The following is a 20,608-nucleotide window of genomic DNA, read 5'->3' on the forward strand; positions in this document are numbered from 1 at the left end:
AGCTGGAGTCATTTCTTAATGCCTTTACTCATACACAAAATGCTCCTGTAGAGGTTTTGCATGCATTGTATTTAAACTTGAAAAGGTTGGCCGGCCCAACGTTTTCAAGTTTCAATCCATGCCCATCCTTGCACTCTGCTGCAACAGACGACAGGAAACAATTTCAATGCCTAAACTATACTCTTAAATAACATAACTGGGCCATTATTTTGAAATTCAACTGATGTGAGAAACGTTGTAGCTTTTTAAAGCCCTGAAGAGAGTAACTGACAGTGTGATACCTACACTCCCTTTAAGCTGCAAGTAAACGATGTGTGTAATGTGTATATCATATGAAGGTCTTGTCATTTGGCAACAGAAACATGGAAGTGTAAGGCGGTGGCCATGTATCTTGACCTAACTCCCAGTTAATCAGCCATTTAGTAGTTCCTTGCTTAAAATGTTGACAGCTGGAAAAAGTGATTTATGACATTCAACGCATTTTTAAGTATATTTAGAACGATTCGGAAGTCTTAAAAGCTACTTTAGTCTGAAGTGCTCCCAAAGATTGATCTTAGTATCACATTAAGAGGAACAAGTGCATTTTTACTGCACATATTTTCTAAGATTTTGAGATTTCTGAAATTGCACTGTGTATTCTTCTTTTCCCCTGGGGGTGCACTTCAAGGTTTTTGGTCTGTGAGCGGCTGCGTGAAATTAGACCACGCACGTTTTTTGCTGTATTGGCCTTTTCCAACCCCCATTCTCTCGTCTCAGTGAAGAAATGAACTAAAACTGTATCAAAATATGCTATAACAGAACCTCACAACGCCCTGTAGTACAGTCTTGTTATAGGCAGCGTCCTTGAGCTGGGATCCCTGGTCACTCAGTTGGAAGAGACAAAGGCTCGATTACCAGTCGCCATGTTCGGGTAGGCGCGAAGACCGGACTCGAAAGAGTACTAGTGTTGGAAATCGAGCCTAGAGAGGGAAGTCAGTACTCTAGAGTTTCTAGGTTTATCTTTATTCAATATAGCGAAAGGTTGTTTGTTCTTCTGAAAAGGACAATTTGCTTTTGTGGTGTTCTCGTTTTTTTCTGTTCTAATTAGTCTCTTTTCATGTTATAAGAGCTAGCTGCATGACACACTCCTAATGGCGATAAATATATAAAACTTCACAAAAATTTCAAATTCTCTTTTGGAAAATCCAAAAAAAGAAAAAGAACTGGTTAAAGTTCTGCTGAAGAGGTAAAGACGTTTGAATGATAACACCATGGATTGCGTCCTCAGATTTTAATTAAAACTAAGAGTGACACTGAAAACATGTCGCCATAACTTGATACATCGTTTTCACTCACGTGACCAGCAACTATACAAATTAATTGGAACAAAAGAAAGCTTTTACATAAGAAAGGAGTTCAACTCCCATAGGATTCGTTTCGAACACCAACATGGTCGCCGTTTGATCGTTTTGGAACACAATTATGGCCGTCGTGTCGTCGTGTAAAAACGCTGGATAGGAGTTAAAGGGTTAATCGATGTTCAGGCCGCGGCATGTACTTTGATTGTTAGTCTACAGATGCAATACTAAAAGCAAATTAGCATTACTACCAGACGTATTGGATATAACCCCGGGAGGGGGGGGGGGGGCACTTGAATATTTTTTGGGTGGGTATGTGCCGCCCGAGACTCCAAATTGGCACCCCGTTCTAAAAAAAAAATTCCCCTAAAATTGATACCCCGTTCTAGAAATGGGCCAATTTTTCATACTCCGTTCTAGAAAGTTTGTAAATTGAAATAGCCCTGTTTTTTTAAAAAGATATTTCTTTATTTGTTCGGCTTATACATCAAATAAATGCTTCTATTAATCGGCAACAATTGTAAGCGAAAGATCAGGCCGTGATCCACAATTTTTTATACCCCGTTCTAGAAAACGCCTCTGAAATGGATACCCCGTTCTAAATCAGGAGCTTCAAAATCACGACCCAGTTGGGCGGCACATACCCGTATAGGTAATGTATGGGAGTACCCCCCTCCCCCGGGGATATAACCTCAACTCGATATAACAGGAAAAAGGCACGGACAATTTCATCCATGCTAGGGCTTTCTTGTGGTTTGACTAGTTCTGCTCTCCGCCATCGAGTTCCTGCTTTACACGGAATCACACTCGAAAACGATGCGCTGGACCTGTTCAATCCATGATTTCTGATATGCTCTAAAAGGGTCCCAAACAGCACAACCATATTCCAGCCTTGGTCTCACTAGCGATTTGTAGGCTTGATCTTTAGCCCTCTGCGGGCAATGATGCAAGTTCCTCTTGACAAAGCGAAGTGTCGAATTGGCTGTGTTTGTAATGTTTAGGATATGTGGCTTCCAGCTTAGGTTCTCTGACAGAGAAACTCCGAGGTAAGGATAGTGGTCTACAGCCTGTAGGGTATGGCCAAGCATAGTGTATGGGTGTATAAAGGGACACTTGGTTCTGCAAACGCGTAGAACGTAACAGAACTTTGCCCATTCAACTAATTTGTAACATTTTGGATGTTTCTTGATGTTGCGGAAAGCATTGTTGGTTCGCCTGTGTGTTGTTGTGTGCGTATTGTTCAGTGTCCTTTAAATCTTTTGTATTACGTCATTTGGTGATTACACCCGTCAGCAACACCAAGAAACTACCGATATTTGCACTGAGAGTAAAAACAGGAGCCAGCGTAGAATCATTACCAACCTGTCATTTAATCCTGATATCATTGACTATAATCTATAGTCCGTCCAGGATAGGCAAAATGTAGCGTAAAGGGAAAAAGCAGTATGAAGTAGTAGTGCTCTTCCGAGAGTCATCGCCTATAGAAAGTAGAACTGTCCATTCCCGGAGAAGGTTGAAAAAACCGTTGTTAGCAGCTAGCCGGGAATAAAGCAATGGAACTAGCTAACTGATTTCTTCGATTCACTCACGGAAGTAGGCTTCTACTTTCAGTAGGGTTTGTCCACCACACTTGGTCGGCCAAAACTAAAAGAAAATGTGTGCACGCGGGGACCCGATGGTCACCTTTAGTACCCGAGTACAAGGTCTCGATCTTGTACTCAGGCACCGGCAGGAGGAGGGATGAAAGACGAGCTCTCCTAAAAATACGTGGGAGGCTACGGCAGGGTGCCTGAACTGGTGTGTCGTATTTGAAAAAAATGGTGTGTTCACACTTGTGCCCGGCAAGGACTTCACTTACTCAGGCACAAAGTGTAAACATATATAGCCTTACATAAACTTCGAAAACCACACTGATCACCAATGTAGAAAGTTATCAGCTGATCGAGCATGGCCGATCCAGTTTTCACACCCTCTCGCGGGCCACGGATGCTTACATAACGTGCGGCATTGAAATTATCATTAATTATGATAAAAATTGTAAAAAAAATTGCGAATGATTCAATTTAAGTAAGAATTATACGAAATCAAAATAAGAAAATTTACAGTCATTTAAATTAACCTCACCCGAAAAAAATAATTCACAATTTCTCTTCTCTGGGTGTCATGCACATGCAAAACTGCAAGACCGTGTGAAATAAATTAACCGAAAGTAATAAAAGAAAGGCGTCCCTCGGTGATGAACAACTAGCAGAATCATGTCTCCTTTCTTTGATGATAGCGATTATTCCCAGTGTCGACTAATAAGGAAAATAGATTTATTTATGCGCGTGTGATAATAAATTATGCATGTGGTACATTAGTGGCAAACACAAAAGTTTTCATTTTCAAATTAAGCTCCGCATAGAAAGTAATTGGTCTAGAAAATCAGGTCAACTTGCTCCCAGAATGGATGACCTTCATTCTCGCCTTTTTGGTGATCGCATTTTACGGCTCTACGTGTTTTGATTGGTCGTAATTCGGATCAGAGATTAGCGCCAGCAGATTGTTTGTTACAGTGACGAAAACTTTCCACCCCATGCGGGGCCGATTTATTCACTGTATCACAAGCCATATTTGAGGCTCTTGTTTGAAAATGGTGAATGTATTACTGTGAAAAAGAGCTTTGTATGCGAGCAGTATTCATTGCCTTAGTATTAATTGTTTTCATTAATTTGCACTGAAGTCCAGAAAACGTCGCGAACTTGGAAACGCAGGCACCTTGAGGATAGTTGTGGTGAGTACGCCTGCTAAGAGTAATCATTGTTAGACTGTTTCAGTTACTATCACATGATCGCCTTATAAGACGTACATCTCAGATGCTTATTTTGTTAGTCTTTTTAGCATCTCTTTCTTTAATTTTTTGAAGTTAATTGTAATATTTTTCCTAACTGTAATACTCATTAAGCAATCCCCGCGTGTTGTGGGATCTTCCATAAGTTCGACACAAACCGCGGTTGATCAGGGGTTGATGTTTTTTTTTCTTTTTCAGTGTACAGTTCAAACGATCATATTTTTTAAGTATTTTCTGGTGGAATTAGAGGTTTCTTGAAGAAATGCTACCTGTGTTAAGAAATTGTTTGTTTTGTTCAATGCTTTTGCAACTGATAATGAATAACACCTGTCTACACCGGCTACACCGCTGACCACCCTTTACAAATAATCGAATTATCAACATTCGTTCTTGCAGAACACATGCAAAATACATCTTCACATATCTATTGAAAATGATCTTAAAGGCATGATCAAGCTTATATTTAGAAAAAAATTGTTGTTGGGCATTCCCAAGTCAAAACAGTTTGAATTTTTCAAAGAGTCGAAATCAAAATCTCAACCTATATGGAAATCCCAGTTAAAATTAATTTCTTGTAAACTTTTAGGAACTGTCGGATATTATTGAACATTTCCAACGATCTTGTCGGTGCGTTTTCTTCTCTAGTCAGTCAATTTTGTATCATTTTAACACCTTTTTCCTTTTCCGGAAATAATGGAGGTTATGCATTTCATTACACTTGGGAGTAAACGCAATTTCTATGCAACACGCTGTTAACCCGAATTGAAACTGCCAAACTGAATATCTTTTAAATGTGAAAAGTTGTCATATCTGCCAACTGACCGACGACTGGGTTGTTTAGAAATGACAATCTTCGACTTGTGGAGGTGATATTATTCACAAGGACAAGAGGGTTTGATTAGGGGCCGCCCAAATGGGATACTTGATCAAAAATTATAGGAACACGGTATCCTTGGGGGAAAATAGAGAGCTTATAGGCGCCAGGATGTTGAGCATTAAATTAGTTTCACTTTTTGAAGGATAACTGGAAATGTTAAGGATGTAAAAGTAAGTTACAGATGTAACCGAGCCTGATAAGGGTAAATAGTTTCCAGTGCGGATAAACTTTTTCAAAACAAAAATTATCACCATACAATTTTTGGTTTAGAAGTTTCAAAAAAAATCCCGATTTTGTCTGCTAGTGTGGATAGACCCATAGTACGCCCATAGACATGAATAGGATACAATTTCGGCACTGAGATTCTAGTCAGTCCCTCCTCTGCAGAGGGGCCGAAATATGACCAGCACCAAACGCAATGACATCAGGCACTCTCCTTGTTTGAAAAGCGTAAAAAGGGAGAGGTTTGTTATAGCTATTATTTCATTTGAAATGATCTAATATGGTCTTGATTGGTAAAAAACAGGGGCGAAAGAACCACCCCCAGAACAAGGTAAGATCTTGTGCAATGTCACCTACCACTCATGTCCAATTGTCACCGCTTGTTTAAGGCCGGGGGAACTCAACAAAATCCTATACGGGGAGGCTCCGCCCCGAGGTCCGACCCCTTAACCTTTTATATACTTTTTCTGATAGAATAGGTACCCCCGTCGTATACCCTTAAAAAGGAGGTATGGGCCCCTGCTTTAATTGACAAATTATACTTCTTTTACATACTAGTTTAGAAAGCTGCATTTCCTTTAACTGCTGTAAATACACCGCCTTTTTAATATGAATAAATCACCAGAAAGTTTTCTTGTCTTTTTCACAGCCATAAAATGAGCTTTTTAGCCCCTTTAGGTCCTATCACAGACCGCAATGACTGATTTCAGTCCCCTGACCCTTTTATATACTTCAACTAGTGAAATCCCTGTACCCTTTCATATATGAAGCCTGAAAAAGATACCCCTTTCGGGCGGAGCCTCGGCCATTATAGGACGTCCCCCCCTCCCGACCCCACATTGGGTGTTCAAGTACTGTAATAAAGTTAGATTAAAATCAAGGAGCTTTAGGCGGGGCTGGAGTGGCACGAGTTGGAAATAAGAGACGTTCCATTGTCTCCACACAAAGCCTTTTCTCACAACTTGTACCAGACTCGTGTGAGTTACACCACTTAGAATTCCACTTTCACGACTTGAGAAAAGCGATCAGTATTGGAAAACCAGCCCTCTTCTTTACTGAATTTCATTAATTTTGCCGTGTGGTAAGTAAAGGTTAAACTGGTTGTTAGCCTAGGAACTTGTTGACCTTTTCAAGGCTACATCGGAGTTCGAGCATTTTTTAGTAAAGTGAGTATGGGCCAGCATTTTTCCTAACTTTGTTTTATAACTGTAAGGCAGTACTATAAACTCGAATCATGGACTCTCTTTAGCCTGGGTTGCAGCCGGACTTGACACTCCAAATCCAGATAGAGAACTCGATATACCGGTAGTCCATAATTATACAGTCTATATCTATATCAGAGATTAAACTGACTGTCTGCGACGGGCTAACTCTCTTCAGTCAACCTTTTTTTTTCTGTCTGTAATCATCCCCTTCCACCTAGCTCAAAAGTGACCAAAAGTTAATTTATCAGCCCTTAACCTTAGCTGACTCTTATGATTGGCTCCTATAACATTTTTGGCGTGCCTATCCTATTGTCCGACCAGAATTCTTTGGCGATTTCGAGTGATTGATCTAACACATAAACATAACTTGACACTCGGCCGGGTTACAAACCCGACGGCGAAGCCAAGCTCGCTGCTTTACATCAGTTTCTGTACGGACACATGTTGATGAGAGGAAATCGTTAGGTGAAAGGTAAGAATTTGTGTCCTTCTCTTTTGAGTAAGCATTGTCGTATAAGAAGTATAGCGTGATTTGTGTTTGCAACATCACCCTGTCCATCGGCTGAGCTGCGCATTGTTTATTTCGCTCTGCAGACTAACCGGGAAACTACCGGGTCGATTTCTGTAAAAGCCCGGCAGTGTTTCTTTCCAGCACCATGCGATACCCATACTGGCTAAACACGAATAAAATAATTCATTGGAACTTGCGCAGCAGATAGAGTATTTTCAAAATAATTAAATCAAGTCCACTTTGTTATACAATTTAGGTGTTCCATAATAACTAGTACTGTTTTGCGTTCTCCATTTTATAAAGACCGTTTACGCTGTTATCACTATTTTGAGTTACTTTATTAGTCTTACATTAACCGCATCGAACATCCCTTTTTTAAAACACCAGGTTCTCTCATCTCCAGACACAACCAGATTATTTCCAACTGACCCGGCTTGTTTAAAAAATGTTTGATATGTTTTCAGCTGTTTAATAAACACAACTTGACATACGGATGGACTACATTTGGCAAGACGCTTATCACAGAGTAGGCTTGCCTTCTTCTCCTTTAATTCAAAGATTTCAAGTCTTATGTCCTTATACTAAGTGCTTTTGACTATATTTTCGATGGATTTTGTATTTACGACGACTAAAGGCGATTTCTCGTGTCTAATCTTAATCCTATTTGACCCGTTCAGGGCCATTTATTTGTACAATTTTAGGACCCTAGCTTTAGGTGTCAAGTTGAGTAAAATTCATTTTTTAACTATCATATGAAATATCGGCATGTTTTTTTTCGCAAGGCTTTTAACCGCCTTATATCACAGAGCTAAACAACACGAAGGGTTTTGTTCCGTTATGTGATTAAACGCTCACTTCTCACGACATCATAGACATAAAATATAACCTTTACAAAACAATCTGAAAAGGTCACCAAAACTGAAAGCCAACTGACATCAGACCGTTTTTTTCTCTAAATAATTAGGTTTTTTCAACGGTAGTCTGTTCCATTAATCTTTGCACGAAACACTTTTTTAAAAAATTGAGTGGAAGTGAATTGATTCGTATAAAAGTTTTATACTCTCCGAAGCCAGAAATTAACCGTCGACAGCGGAATTTTCAATCACGAATTATTCTGTCGTTGCAGATCAACAGCAAAATATTATCACTCTATATATATACACCCCTTTTCGTTTTTCAGGTTTCTCATGTTTTTTCTTACAAAAATTTCCTCAATAGCACAAAACAGAATTTTTTGTTGGCTGGTTTTTTGGTCTATTAGATATTACACTTGCAATAAAAAAAATACGTCAGGAGAGGATGAACAGCCGGTTTTAAAGCGAAAAAAGAGACTTTGTTAGTGTTGCATCGAAGAAATCAAGAAAGAGGGCCATATAACTAGACCCAAACTGACATTTTTTCTTTCCTTCTCGTTAAGATTGCATTAATTAAATTTTGTCAATACATTTTTTCTCATACCGATTTTGAACTCATGTTTTTATATCAGACAACAGGATGGAATTTTAATCATCTTGTCATAATTAGGAAATTGTATTCGAATAATGGAGCACGGTAGACCTTGATAAGAATAGAAGCCCTGACTTGTGAAAAAAGATAAGAAAACTCAAATATCTCTCTTAGAAAGCAAGGCATAATTAACCACTGTTAAAAGAACTCTTTTAGTAGTAAAAATTCATTGATTACTCTTAGTAATCATAAAAATCTTTTTCCTGTCTTTTTTCGATTTTAATCCGGCATTCTCCGTAAGTGTACTTTTCAACTGTGTGTGACATCAGCCACCGGCATTCGCTAAACCAATCAAATTGCCCTCGCTTACTTTGCTTGCTTACGTTCAACCTCTCAGCCATTGTGGTCAACGAAGCAGATAAGCTGAAATGTCTGTTCCCTCCCAACTCTTGAGCTTACAAATGACGTGAAATCTAGCGTATCGAGTAATCGGCACATTGTCAAGGACACAATGCATATGAATTCATATTATCACGGAGATATGATCATCGATAAAATTTTTCAAAAGACGTCAATTATAAAACTAGTCAGAATTAAATGAAAGAAAGAAGTAGAGAGAATGAGTCTGAATTGATCTACCGTCAAAGTTTATAAGTTAACAATGCTACGCAGCTGAATATACGAAAAAAATTTGTAATTTGGTCACAACAAAATAAAAAATATCGAATTATTAAATTTTGGACGACTTGTGACCACTTGTATTTCACTCGTACTTCTGTTCAGAAGATTACACGGTGGAAACTCGGTATAACAAGCCTCTATATGACAAATTTGTCGGTATAACGAACCATTTCCTTTACTACAGTAATAACAGTAGTTTATCAAAAAGAGCCTTGAAATATCGAAGCCTCCTTATAGAGAACAAAAATTTGCCAGTCCCTTGGTTCTTCCATGTATCGAGGCTCCACTGTAACACCTAAATTACGAGCTGTGACCCCCGGCATTTTTTGTACAATCATCTGTCCCGAGGTAATCCACCCCAATAGGGAAAAATCAGCTGTGGCCGGGAACAAATGGTATTCAAAGCAAGAACGTGCAAATTAAGAGCTTTAGACAGACCTTGAGAATGAGTAGGTCCGGGGGAATGAACTCAACAAAGTTTTGTACGGGAAGGCTCCGCTCCGATGTCCAACCCCTTACCGTTTTATATACAATTTTTGACCGAAAAGGTACCCTCCCCGTATTGGCCATTATAGGGAGTACCCCCCGGATTAGGTCTACTCTCTTCTACGGTTGACATTATAAGCTGTTACAATCGGTACTGTGATATTAACCCAAAGTTTTTCAGTAATTGCTGAACCGTTGATTTAGCCGTTTCATTTCCGTCCTCATAATCAAAAGTGTTTCGTCAACCACGCCAGTATGATCAAGTAACAAATTCGCGTTGAGTTGAGCTTGTCACTTCATCCCATCCTTTCATACCTTTCTTAGTTGACCTGCCATGCATGAGTTTTGTCAAGTTTTCTCCTGCCACCCTAGTTTTTATCTCTTGTTATTTCAGTGACTGTCACCGGAGTGAAAAACAAATCGCTAGATCTCAATCTTCAAACGAACTTCTGCTCTCAAAATCTTTATCTTCCCATACAAATTTTTGCCACGATTATGTTGGTTGTTGTTGGTTTATAAAAAGCCTTTCTTTCGCTTAGTTAATAAGGTGTTCTTGCTTAAAATCTCTACACCGACAATAACAATTTATGGGCCCAGAAGTGTTATCTAGTAATACTCTTCCAAGCGTTATCATTTTCTGTTTAGCATACGAAACAAAACAAGTTGTTTAGGCTAATAGGCAGCGATTTTTCTAGAAAAAGGTAGGCCACGCCTTCGCCAAATTGATGGAGCCGAGCTGTTTTGGCCCAGTTATTATCTTCAGACATCAGTTCAAACACGGCTTCAAGCTTGCTCTCTTGTTTTCATATGACCAAACTTTTCGATCAAAAATAGAGTGCTCTTATCTGTTTACTCTGGGGATGATGTCTGGTCTTTCTTTTCAGAGGAAATTTTTGCGGCTGTTCCGTAAAAGCTTTAAAAATTAGATCTCTTTGGCACTATTTTCCTGATACACAAATTGTACTGTCTGAATACTATTTGAGTTTGTTCAACGGCGCAAATCCGTGATCTAATCTGCTAAGCATAAAATCGTCAAGTAAGAAGAGAATTAAAAGACGTTATTTCGTGTGAATCGTTGTTTGTTATTTCGTTTCGTTATATGTGTTTTTTTTGGCCGCGACTTGACCACTGTTGTTTAGTGAGTGACTTTCAAGAGTCTCGCCCCCAAACAGAGAGCCCCCTCCTTTGTACACTGACCCCTCGCTAGGATCCTGAGCGATGAACAACAAAGGCACAGCGTCTTCTCGCAGTCCACCGCTTTGTCCGGCGAGTAAATATTTGAAAGTTTCACTTCAAAGCCGCAATGTTTTCTATCCTATCTCTCATACAGGCATTATGTTGACCACAGTTAAAACCAGCCACAATACTTTCGAGACTGAGTATGATCATGCGAAAAAACGATTGTTAGCATATCGTCTTAAGCCGAACCAAGACCTGCAAGTACTCCATTTAATTTAATTCGCAGTGATTGATCTTTCTTTCTTAATTCTGTGTTTACATTTGTTTTGATATCTTTCTATTTGCTAAGTCGCTGTGGTTTTAAAGAGTCTCGATAGTTTTTTTGTGTTATGTCACAGCCGGAGAGAAATGACTCCAGAGGGCGCTTGCGTGAACTAGCCAAGAGGTCCTCCAGAACTGGCAGCCTGGTCTGGATTCGTAATTTCGAAATATTTACCATATCTCGTAAAATACGGGCCGTTGAGCACAACAAAGCAAAATCGGGAGTGAAAATAAGTTAATTTTCTTTTTATATTTTTAAAAATGAATGAGCAGCTGCCCACAGGTCTTTCGTGGCAAGATGAGCTTATGATAATAGCCTTTATTATGTTTGTTTGGGGTTAAATGCAAATTGTCCTCATCTAGACTAAGTGATCTGTGATTGTCACAAAGCTGACAACTCACTTGGGTGTAAGAAAACAGGGATTAAGAGTTAACTGTGGTGCTCTGTAGTACTGCTAGAGAAGAAACAGGTTTATATATACTAGGCCATTACTGTTACCATATACATTAGACAAACTGACTTATCGATGACTTAGCTTCAAGGTACGTCTGCATATGTAAGTACCATGATAACGTAAAAACGACTTTAAAATGGTCAACCTTAAAACATCAATTTGCCGCTCATTTAATCGTCCAGATTGTTTAATTATTATCATAAGTTAAGTTAAGTTTGAAAAAAGGTGCCCATTGTCATTTACAGGGGTTTTATTTTTGGCTTCCGCAGGTACCGAGAAGTGTAGCCACGGTGTTTGCATAATCTCGACCCCACTTTTATAATTATTTCTACGGTATAACCAAACAGACCTGGTTCGAATCCCTTGGACTAGAAGAGGAAACAAAATGGACAATTATTTCCAAAGTGTTGTTTTCTTCGCTCTCTTCGTTTGTTTCATTTTACAAGCTGTAAATATTGCGTCAGCAGGTGGATCTTTAAAAATCAAAGGCGACGCAATCATCGGCGGTCTCGTAGCGGTACACGAGAAAGGAAGAGGGGACGCATGCGTCTCGCCGAACCTTCGAGGTATCTTGACTGTCGAAGCTATTCTGTTTGCCTTAAAAGAAATAAATAGCAAAAAACATTTAAAACTGAAATCGACCTTGGGGTGCGATATATGGGACACATGCCCACGCCCCGAGATGGCTGCAATGGATTTAGTGGTGAATACGGAAAGACCGGAGGACCAACTCCTTGCGGCAGCCGTGGGCGATCTCCCGCAGCAACGACCGGAATACCACCGGGCCTTGCTGCTTCTGTTTAGCAGTTTAACGCCACACATGAGCTGCATCTCTTCAACGTTCCAAGCTGAGAATAAGCTGGACCTAATGACCGAAACCAACTTTATTTTTCACCCCATCGCAAGAGACAAGACCAATTTACAAGCGATTGTTGATTTGGCTGCGCATTATAAATGGACTTACGTTGGCATTGTTTACGATGACAGCGCTGAAGGAAAATATAGAGCGGACATTTTACAGCAGGAGGCTAACAAAAAGATGGTCTGCACCGCATGGAAATACTCGCTAGCAACCAACTCGAGCGCTGCACAAATCCAGGAATTCATTACGTCTTTAAAGGCGGAGAAAAATTTTTCAGTCATTGTAATGCTAACGTCGAAGAGTATATTCAAGGACATTATTGACGAGGCGTTCATGCAGAAAGTAAGCGATCTTACGTGGGTGGTTAGCCATGCGTCCTGGGATAACGAGGCAACCTTTGCAAATGACAATACCGCTGCTCAAGGGATGTTAAAGGTAGGCACCTCAGTATCGATCGTCGGGTTTAAAGCTTTTTTACAAGACCTTCTCACTACTCCGGAACGAAACAAATGGATCATGCAGATTGTGGCCACACCAAGTTCAGTGTCTACTTCTCCTGATGATACATCTACCGTAATGACAACAAGCACACCAACCCAGGCCCAGGCCCCTAGCTCTGTTCAATCGAACGCTTCTTCCAATACTAACGCGACCACGAACGTCCCTAACACAACTCTTTCCTCATCAACAGCCCCTCCTTCCACACCTAATGCTCCCACTACGTCCCAGTGCAGCAATCCGCCCTGTAATGTCAACAAGACTAAACTGGAGGAGATTGTAAACAAGTTGAAGTCTATGGCAGACAGTGCAACTTGCACCATCGACTCAATTTTTGCTGTCGCGCATGCCCTAGCTGCCAGGGAAAAGTGCAAGAGCAATTGTCCGGAAACACACGATTTTTATAAATATATTCAGCATGTGAATTTTGAAAGCCTCAGTGGTCACCAGATCAGTTTCAATAGCCAGAGGAACTTGAATCAAATAAAGTACAAGATCTCGATTCTTCAAAAAACTTCAAATAGTTCTGTGGTTACGCAGGCCGAGAAGTCTAAACTTCAGCCATCTTACGTGGGAACCTGGGAGAAATCGGGAACAGACTCTCCCAAACTGAATCCTCAAAGACCCTCAAAGAACATCAAATGGAACACGAAAGGGAACGAGGCACCGACGTCTGTTTGCCACGAGCCTTGCAAACCCGGATCATATAAAGCATTTAAAGAAACCCGAGGAGAACGCGAGTGTTGCTGGCACTGTTTAAATTGCGAAGAAAATTCTGTGAGCAGGACGGAAGACTCAACAACTTGCACAGTATGTCCAACTGGTTACACTGCCAATAACGCAAAGGACGACTGTGTTAAACAGTTTGAAGACTATGCGTACTGGAGCGATGCTGGCAGTCTTGTGATGCTGTTCTTGATGGTAGCGGGTATCTGTTTCAGTATTTATGTTGCGGTGGTGCTATTCAAGAACAGAGAAACACCGGTCATGCGCCGAGCTAAGAATGCCCTTTTGATCCTGTTGCCGCTGGTAATTTTACTCTTCCTAATTCCTATCCCTCTTCTTAGCAAGCCCACCGAAACCTCATGCGAGGGATACCGCGGCTTCTTCATTCTGGCACTTGGCATTCCTTTGGCAGCCTTGATATCCAAATGCGTTTATGTTGACAATAAGTTCTATGACTCTGACGGTCAAGTTAAAGAAAGTTGGGGTAACTGCATATTTACCCCGCGCATAGCCGTTGCTATAGGAACAGTCATTCTCCACGTGGCAGTAATAATTGTCCTAGCGGTGCTACTACCGAACGAGATCGTGCGATTCCCAACGGACGACCCTTTTACTGTCTACATTGAGTGCTCGTTACACAGTGGCTGGGGCTTTTTATTTGTCATATTCTACATCATGGTGATGGCGACACTGTACTCTGTCCTATCCCTGAGTGAGGAGATTTCCCCGGAGAATGACATGGAAGTGCGGTGGACGTCTTTATGTGTTTTTAACTGGTACGCAATCTGTTTCTTTTACATCGTCGTCGGCCATGGTGTGGTCGGGAAGGGGAAGATCTGGGGCTTAGCTTTCGTGGATTTGCTGTTCGCTGTTAATATTCTGGTATGCATCTACCTCCCCAAATGGTACGTCATCGTGTTTCAGCCAGAGAAAAATCAGTCGGACGTTTCACCCTGGGCCATGTATGTGAAGACGCAGGTAAAAGCTACGGTGGGCCTCTCAGAAGAGGAGTCACCTGTCATACAAAAGCGAGGTAACCTGGCCAGTACAGCCAAGGAGACTGATGGGAAGGTCAAGGACAGCGGAGACCCGAATGAAAATGAGTTACAAGAACTTATAAGTGACACAGACGTGTGACAGCCAAAGATTGGACGCGACACTAGGTTTTAATTTCCTATCGCATTGCGTTTAGATTTGCAAATGTTAGTAGCAAAAAGCATAGGTAACCGTATTCCAATTTTGTCAATAAGCGATGGTTTTGGTACTCATCAATTCTTAGACGTGTGCCATAAACAGTGAAAATTAATTATAGAAATATTGTAATCTATAATTTTAGTAGCAAAATTGCACTATCCAGCCGTAAGCAAATCTGCGAGAATTGATCCTTAGGAATCCACCGTACTTAAAATGATGGCGGCTGGTACATTTACCTACAGTTCTTAGCGCATGAAAACCATAAAATTGCTCATAAAAACGCACAAAGAAAGTTTTATAAACTTCAAACCTAGGATAGGCAATGTTGCTATATAACAAGGACGAATTTGCCCCCGCCCCCCCCCCCCCAAAAAAAAAAAAAAAATTATGACTTTATGTGTAATTGCCCGTGTTACGTTCGAAAGGAATTGTGGTAAAATGTTCAGCCGCCATCTTTTTCCGTAGGGCGGATTATAGCCGAGGAATATGAGAGGTTTCGCCCCAGGTGACAGAATCCCGATTCCAGAATCTGGGAAATTTTGCATGTGGAATCCAAAATCCTGGGCTTTGGAATTCGAATGTAGCGCAAGGAATCCGGAATCCACTAACATTTGGAATCCAGAATCCAAGTTCCACTGACAAAGAATCTAGAATCCGGAATCCACGGCGTGGACTCCAGAATCCAAAGATAGCTTGGATTCCATAAACTGGGCGAGAGTTCTCTTTTTTATATTTTCCTCTTCTAAGTTAAAATATCACTCCTTGCCTCCAAAAATTAACGTATTAGTAGTTTTAATGGTGTCCCAATGCAAGAGGGCCGAGGAACAGTAAACACTACTTGTTGATATGGGACAGACATTACTAACAATCATTTCTTTCCGATTTGTGTCAGTCAGTCAGCAAATTGTGTACTATAATCTTTTTTAAGAAAAAAAAAGTTTCTTTGATTTTATATTCATTTTAATAGCCGAAGATATTTGCTGTTTATCTTCGGCAGATATTAAGACGACGTTTTAGCAAATATTATGCTATTAAAAAGTGAAGTATTGCTATTTTCAATCTCGCGCGGCCGCGCGCTGTAATAGGACATTTGCATTTGAAGTTCTTTTTCACATCAAGCGAAAATTCTGGGGAAATTTGTAGGGACCTTGTGTTTTAATTATAAAAAAGTTATAATTAACAACAATTGTTATTCCAAGTTTTTAGTTTGTTTTAGTTATGATTAATTGGTGACAGAACTTCGAGTCGTCCGATTGTTTCCGTCAGTCATACTCGTGATCGGACTCTGAGTATACGAGGTCTTCCGATTTTGACGCGTACACTCAGTTTACGGTCAAGTCGCCCGAAATGTTTTCGTGCTCAGCAACGTCCTAACATCTTAATCGCGCTTGTTTCGTTTCATCAAACCTTTAAGAACAGGATATGTTACTCATTTGACGTGCTTGTTTCGTTTCATCAAGGCTCAAAGAAACGAGATCTGTTACGCATTCATCTCGCTTGTTTCGTCTCTTCATCCCATAAAGAACGGGATGTGATACACATACATCCCGCCTGTTTCGTCTCACCATAGCATCATTGCTTAACGAACGAAACTTGATTACACAATTACCTTGCTTGTTTTGTCTCATTATCGCTCATATTACAGAACGAGATATAATACATACACTCTTTATTAAAATTTCGAGCGACTTGACTAAAAATTTTGGGGCGACATGACTCTGGTTTTGGGCGATATAACTTCGGACGAGATGACTGCCGGGTGATTTGACCGGTTACCGTATAATCACAGATCGACCGAATTGATTTATCCATTCAATTCTATTACCATTATTAGTCAGTTTATAAGAATGCCTATAGTACGTAAAGGACCCAAAAAAATCAAAGTTACTGTTTCGGTGCGACTACATGCGGTAGCCGGTGCTACTTAGTAGACAAGACTTACCAATCAGTCAAGCGAGGAATACATGAATCTCAACAAAAATCATTTAGCCAATCGTTTACGTCGAGACCGATGATTGGTTTCAAACAACTTTAGTGTGACTTTCTTTAATCTGATTGTGAGTTTTTTTCTCTTTCTTTTTAAGTTGTCTCGGTGTTTGTAGTCGCACTATAAAATATACACTCACCAGACTTCCCTGGAGTAATTAAAAATAGTTTTGCTCCCTAACAGAGAGCCCATAATTATTTGTTTGGCCTTCGGGATCCAAAAGAATTTGTTATAAGTACATGTATAAACCAAAAAGATCGTCTAAAGAGGTCGAATTATTAAGGTTCAATTTGACCATGACGGTACAACTGTTTCAGTCACTGAATTAATTTTCTTTTTGTACGATGCGAGAAAACACTACCCGCATCTTCTCAGCAGAACCAGTCCCCTATAACCATAGTGACACCAAAATCGCCCCCAGGGCGGGTTTTCTCTTGATGGTTCCTCGTGAGACACGTGAGCGCGCCGATGTCCGGGTCTCAAGTTCTCGCTTCGTCCTGTTTTCCAGAGGAAACGCCCTGGGCACGAAATTGACGTGTGCGCACCTGTTTTAGCTATCAGAGTCAACTGTTTGGTCAGATATACAATTTATGAGTTACGCACTGCGATTGTATTAGTCGTACAATACCTTAGGTTGCAATTTATCATAATTTTTCTTTAAAAAGTCGAAAGTATTAAATTGTTTTATTGGTTTAGTTTCGCTTTCTTTTGGTTAAAGGTGGGCCTAAATTTTTTTCTCAACTTGCTATCATTCAGAAAGAAAACAATACCGGTTTAGTCAGCCAAGTGCCTTTGTGTTTTTGGCTCGGTCAACCCGGGACTCTACCCGAGAGAGACTCGCCGAGAACGCCCACACTCTACCCTCGACTCAAGTTTCTAACAAAAATAGTTAAAAGAAGGAGAGGCAGACACACAGAAACAAAAAGTCGTACATTAAAATGCTGAAAGTGGCATTACTCTACCATTTTTGTCTACTGTGCAATGAATTCGGATCGAACTGTTGCTGTCTGGTCAGCACCGTGAGCTGATTGGAGACGATCCCCGGGGTGGGGCATTTGCCATCCTATTTTCACCCCCTCTTGGGGGTATTTAGTTGTTTCAGTGTCCCTACCCCTGGAATTTGCTAGTGCATTATTTATATGGGCATATAGCTGCGAATGTCGTCTTTCTAAAGCTGAATTTTTTTTCCTGTTTCGTGCGTTTCTCATTCTTAACGCTCCTATAGTCTTTTATACTGAAGGACATGTATTGTGTTTCTAACCTCATAGATAGTACTTTCACGTAAACGTAATTGTTTTGATTGAGTTATGGCTTGATCGGTGAGTCGTTTACACTCGTGTGCCGCTTCGTACCCCTTTTTCGCGCTCTGTGATCGGCTAGACAGGCCTATTCGCATTGTTTCTGTTGTAATCCTGTTTTGCTGCTGTGCGCGCAGTTTAGGTCTTAACATAAATTTCCTAGAATAACTAGTTTTTCTGCGTAGGAGACGTTAAAGGTCCAAAGCATATAAGTGACCCTTTAATAAAACACAAATGAGGGAGAGAATCTCTAGTAAACAAGCCACGATACTTTCGTTTTCTAAGCTACCCAATGGTATTTTCGTCACCAGAGCCTCTGGCCTTATGCCTTTTTTTTATAAACCTAAAACAACTTTTCGGGACTTTCGAGTAACCGACAATATTTTAAAATCAATCTCGACCCAGAGCTCTTCTGTAGAGGAGAGAGATCAAGAGATATACTCCCATTCCCAAACCCGTAAGCACTGGGGTCGAGAATGTTTTAAAACGAGATTCTTTCCTTTACGGGTGCGCAGTTCGAGGCGCGAATGGTCGTCCAGGAAATTTTGCACGTTTAGGAGGACAGTCAGCGTGTATGATTGAAAAAGTCACATTCGTCATTGTTTAAAGGTAAGCCTTGCTCGTTTATCATATTAAAAAGACAGAAAACTAACTTTACCAGTTTACTCGTACTAGAATATTTCTTTTCATCCATTTTTGACGTCTCACGTTTAGCCTCATATTCACCGCTGTCGGCAGAATTAACTCACGCTCAGCTAAGTTTTTAACCTTAATACTTTGTATGGAGTTAAAGATTTTACTACGATTTCCTAGCGGATAAACGTGGTTATGCTACGCTATTGAGGGCCTTTAGATTTCTCTCAAAGCAAAATAGAACACGCCAAAAAAAGGCGCGAAGCGAGCATCGAGGCTACTTTTGCACTTATGCCAAAAAGTTGAGCAAACATCCCCAAAGTCAAACAAACAGATTGAAAATAACCTGCCTAAAATCTAAGGTGTCCTCGCGTCAATACGTTTGAAGATTTTTTTTTTCATTACAGACACGTATCCACTGTAACACTCCTTTAAAAAAATACTGCTGCACTTGAAAACAAGGTTCTATTTGTGGCGATGAGTGTGGTGTCTACTTTGTGAAATGAAAGTTAATGACCTCAGTATTTCAAACGAAGGTTGTTGCTTATGTTATAGCTGTTATGTCATAACCAAATCACATTGAAGTTTGACACAAACAAATGACATATCAAATACTGTAGCTACTTATGGAATATCACTTGACTCATCGCTTTAATGCCGACTCCCTAAACAGTTGGTAACGACACAAATTATAGTTTTTTATAGTTTTCAAAAGTCTGAAAATAAGGTGTTTAAATACAGAAATTGCCCTACTGATTTTAGCTGCTGGTTAAACTGGAGCACAGAGATAGAAAATTCTTTTCAGTAAAACCCCCAAAAAAGGAGCTTGGCATGTCGGTACCGGGTTGGGGGAAGTCAGCGAGGGAAAGAACCAGCACTACAACAACATTGTTGCACCACAACAACTACAACAAAAGTACCAACCTCGTTTCCAGGGTTCTCTCCCACCCGCGCCTGCGGAGCAAGAGAGGGGTAGAAGAGAGAACTTGGGAATGAGGTTGCAAAAGTACAAGATAGCAGGCTCCACACAGTTTGAAAAACTGGATTAAAGTAACATTAAAAAGAGGGGAACACTGCACTAAGCTTGATTCTGAAGTAGTGCAAGGTATGTCCCTCAAACTTCCTCAGTAAGTTAGTGCAAGGGAGCTTGCTTGGAACATTATGGTTCATTATAATATGGCCACATTAGTACATGCTCTCTGATTGGCTGCGGGCAAGCTTTCCTTGTAATGACCGGGCATTATGCTCTAGGTGTCCAAGGCATATACAAGCTGTCTTTAACTTGATAGTGGGCATCTATGTTATGGTTAATTAACAGCTGTCCATAAAAGGGTATCCACTGACCATTATCACATGACTGTGTCGTGGTCTCAAGTGTGCAACTCATTGAGGTGACATGTTTTTTAAAGTTACCCATTGACCAGTTGTTGGTTTTAATTGATCGTTGGCTCAATTACTTCCGCTGTTTTATACTAATAGCTCTAAAAAGGCCATATAATAAATAACTTTAATAACCTCACCCGTTCGGTCATAATACAGGGAAATCTTAGACATAGGCCTTGATGTATTGACCTCTGTCTGAGATTTCCCTCTAATGACCTCACTCTTGGTTATTAAGGGGTATTCACAAAACCACAGGAATATAAAACACCCTCTCCCAGACCTGGCAACTACCAATGAAGGACAACTCAGAGTTATGCAAATAATACACATTGCTGTCTTATATTTCTCAGCCATCTCATACAGCCTCACTTACATGTACTAATTTTTGGAAGAGCAGTTGTTGCCTATGGTTACAAACTTGACAGAGTTTTTTAAAAAACTTATGTATTATTCATATTCCTCCCACTCAAGTACTCT

At 40.3% G+C, this 20,608-nt stretch overlaps 2 protein-coding genes across 2 annotated transcripts in view; one reads left to right on the forward strand and one right to left on the reverse strand.

Moving 5' to 3' along the window:
* LOC140940068 (uncharacterized) overlaps positions 1 to 20,608 on the reverse strand; it is a 66,442-nt gene that overhangs the window by 17,409 nt on the left and 28,425 nt on the right. The gene's annotated exons all lie outside the window — the stretch shown is intronic.
* Positions 11,835 to 15,157, forward strand: LOC140940839 (metabotropic glutamate receptor-like). Its single transcript, XM_073389801.1, has one exon. It carries the CDS (start codon positions 11,936 to 11,938, stop codon positions 14,771 to 14,773), a length of 2,838 nt encoding a protein of 945 aa, XP_073245902.1. The 5' UTR covers positions 11,835 to 11,935; the 3' UTR covers positions 14,774 to 15,157.

This window comes from Porites lutea, chromosome 6 (genome assembly GCF_958299795.1).
Source record: "Porites lutea chromosome 6, jaPorLute2.1, whole genome shotgun sequence".
Classification (NCBI taxonomy): domain Eukaryota; kingdom Metazoa; phylum Cnidaria; class Anthozoa; order Scleractinia; family Poritidae; genus Porites; species Porites lutea.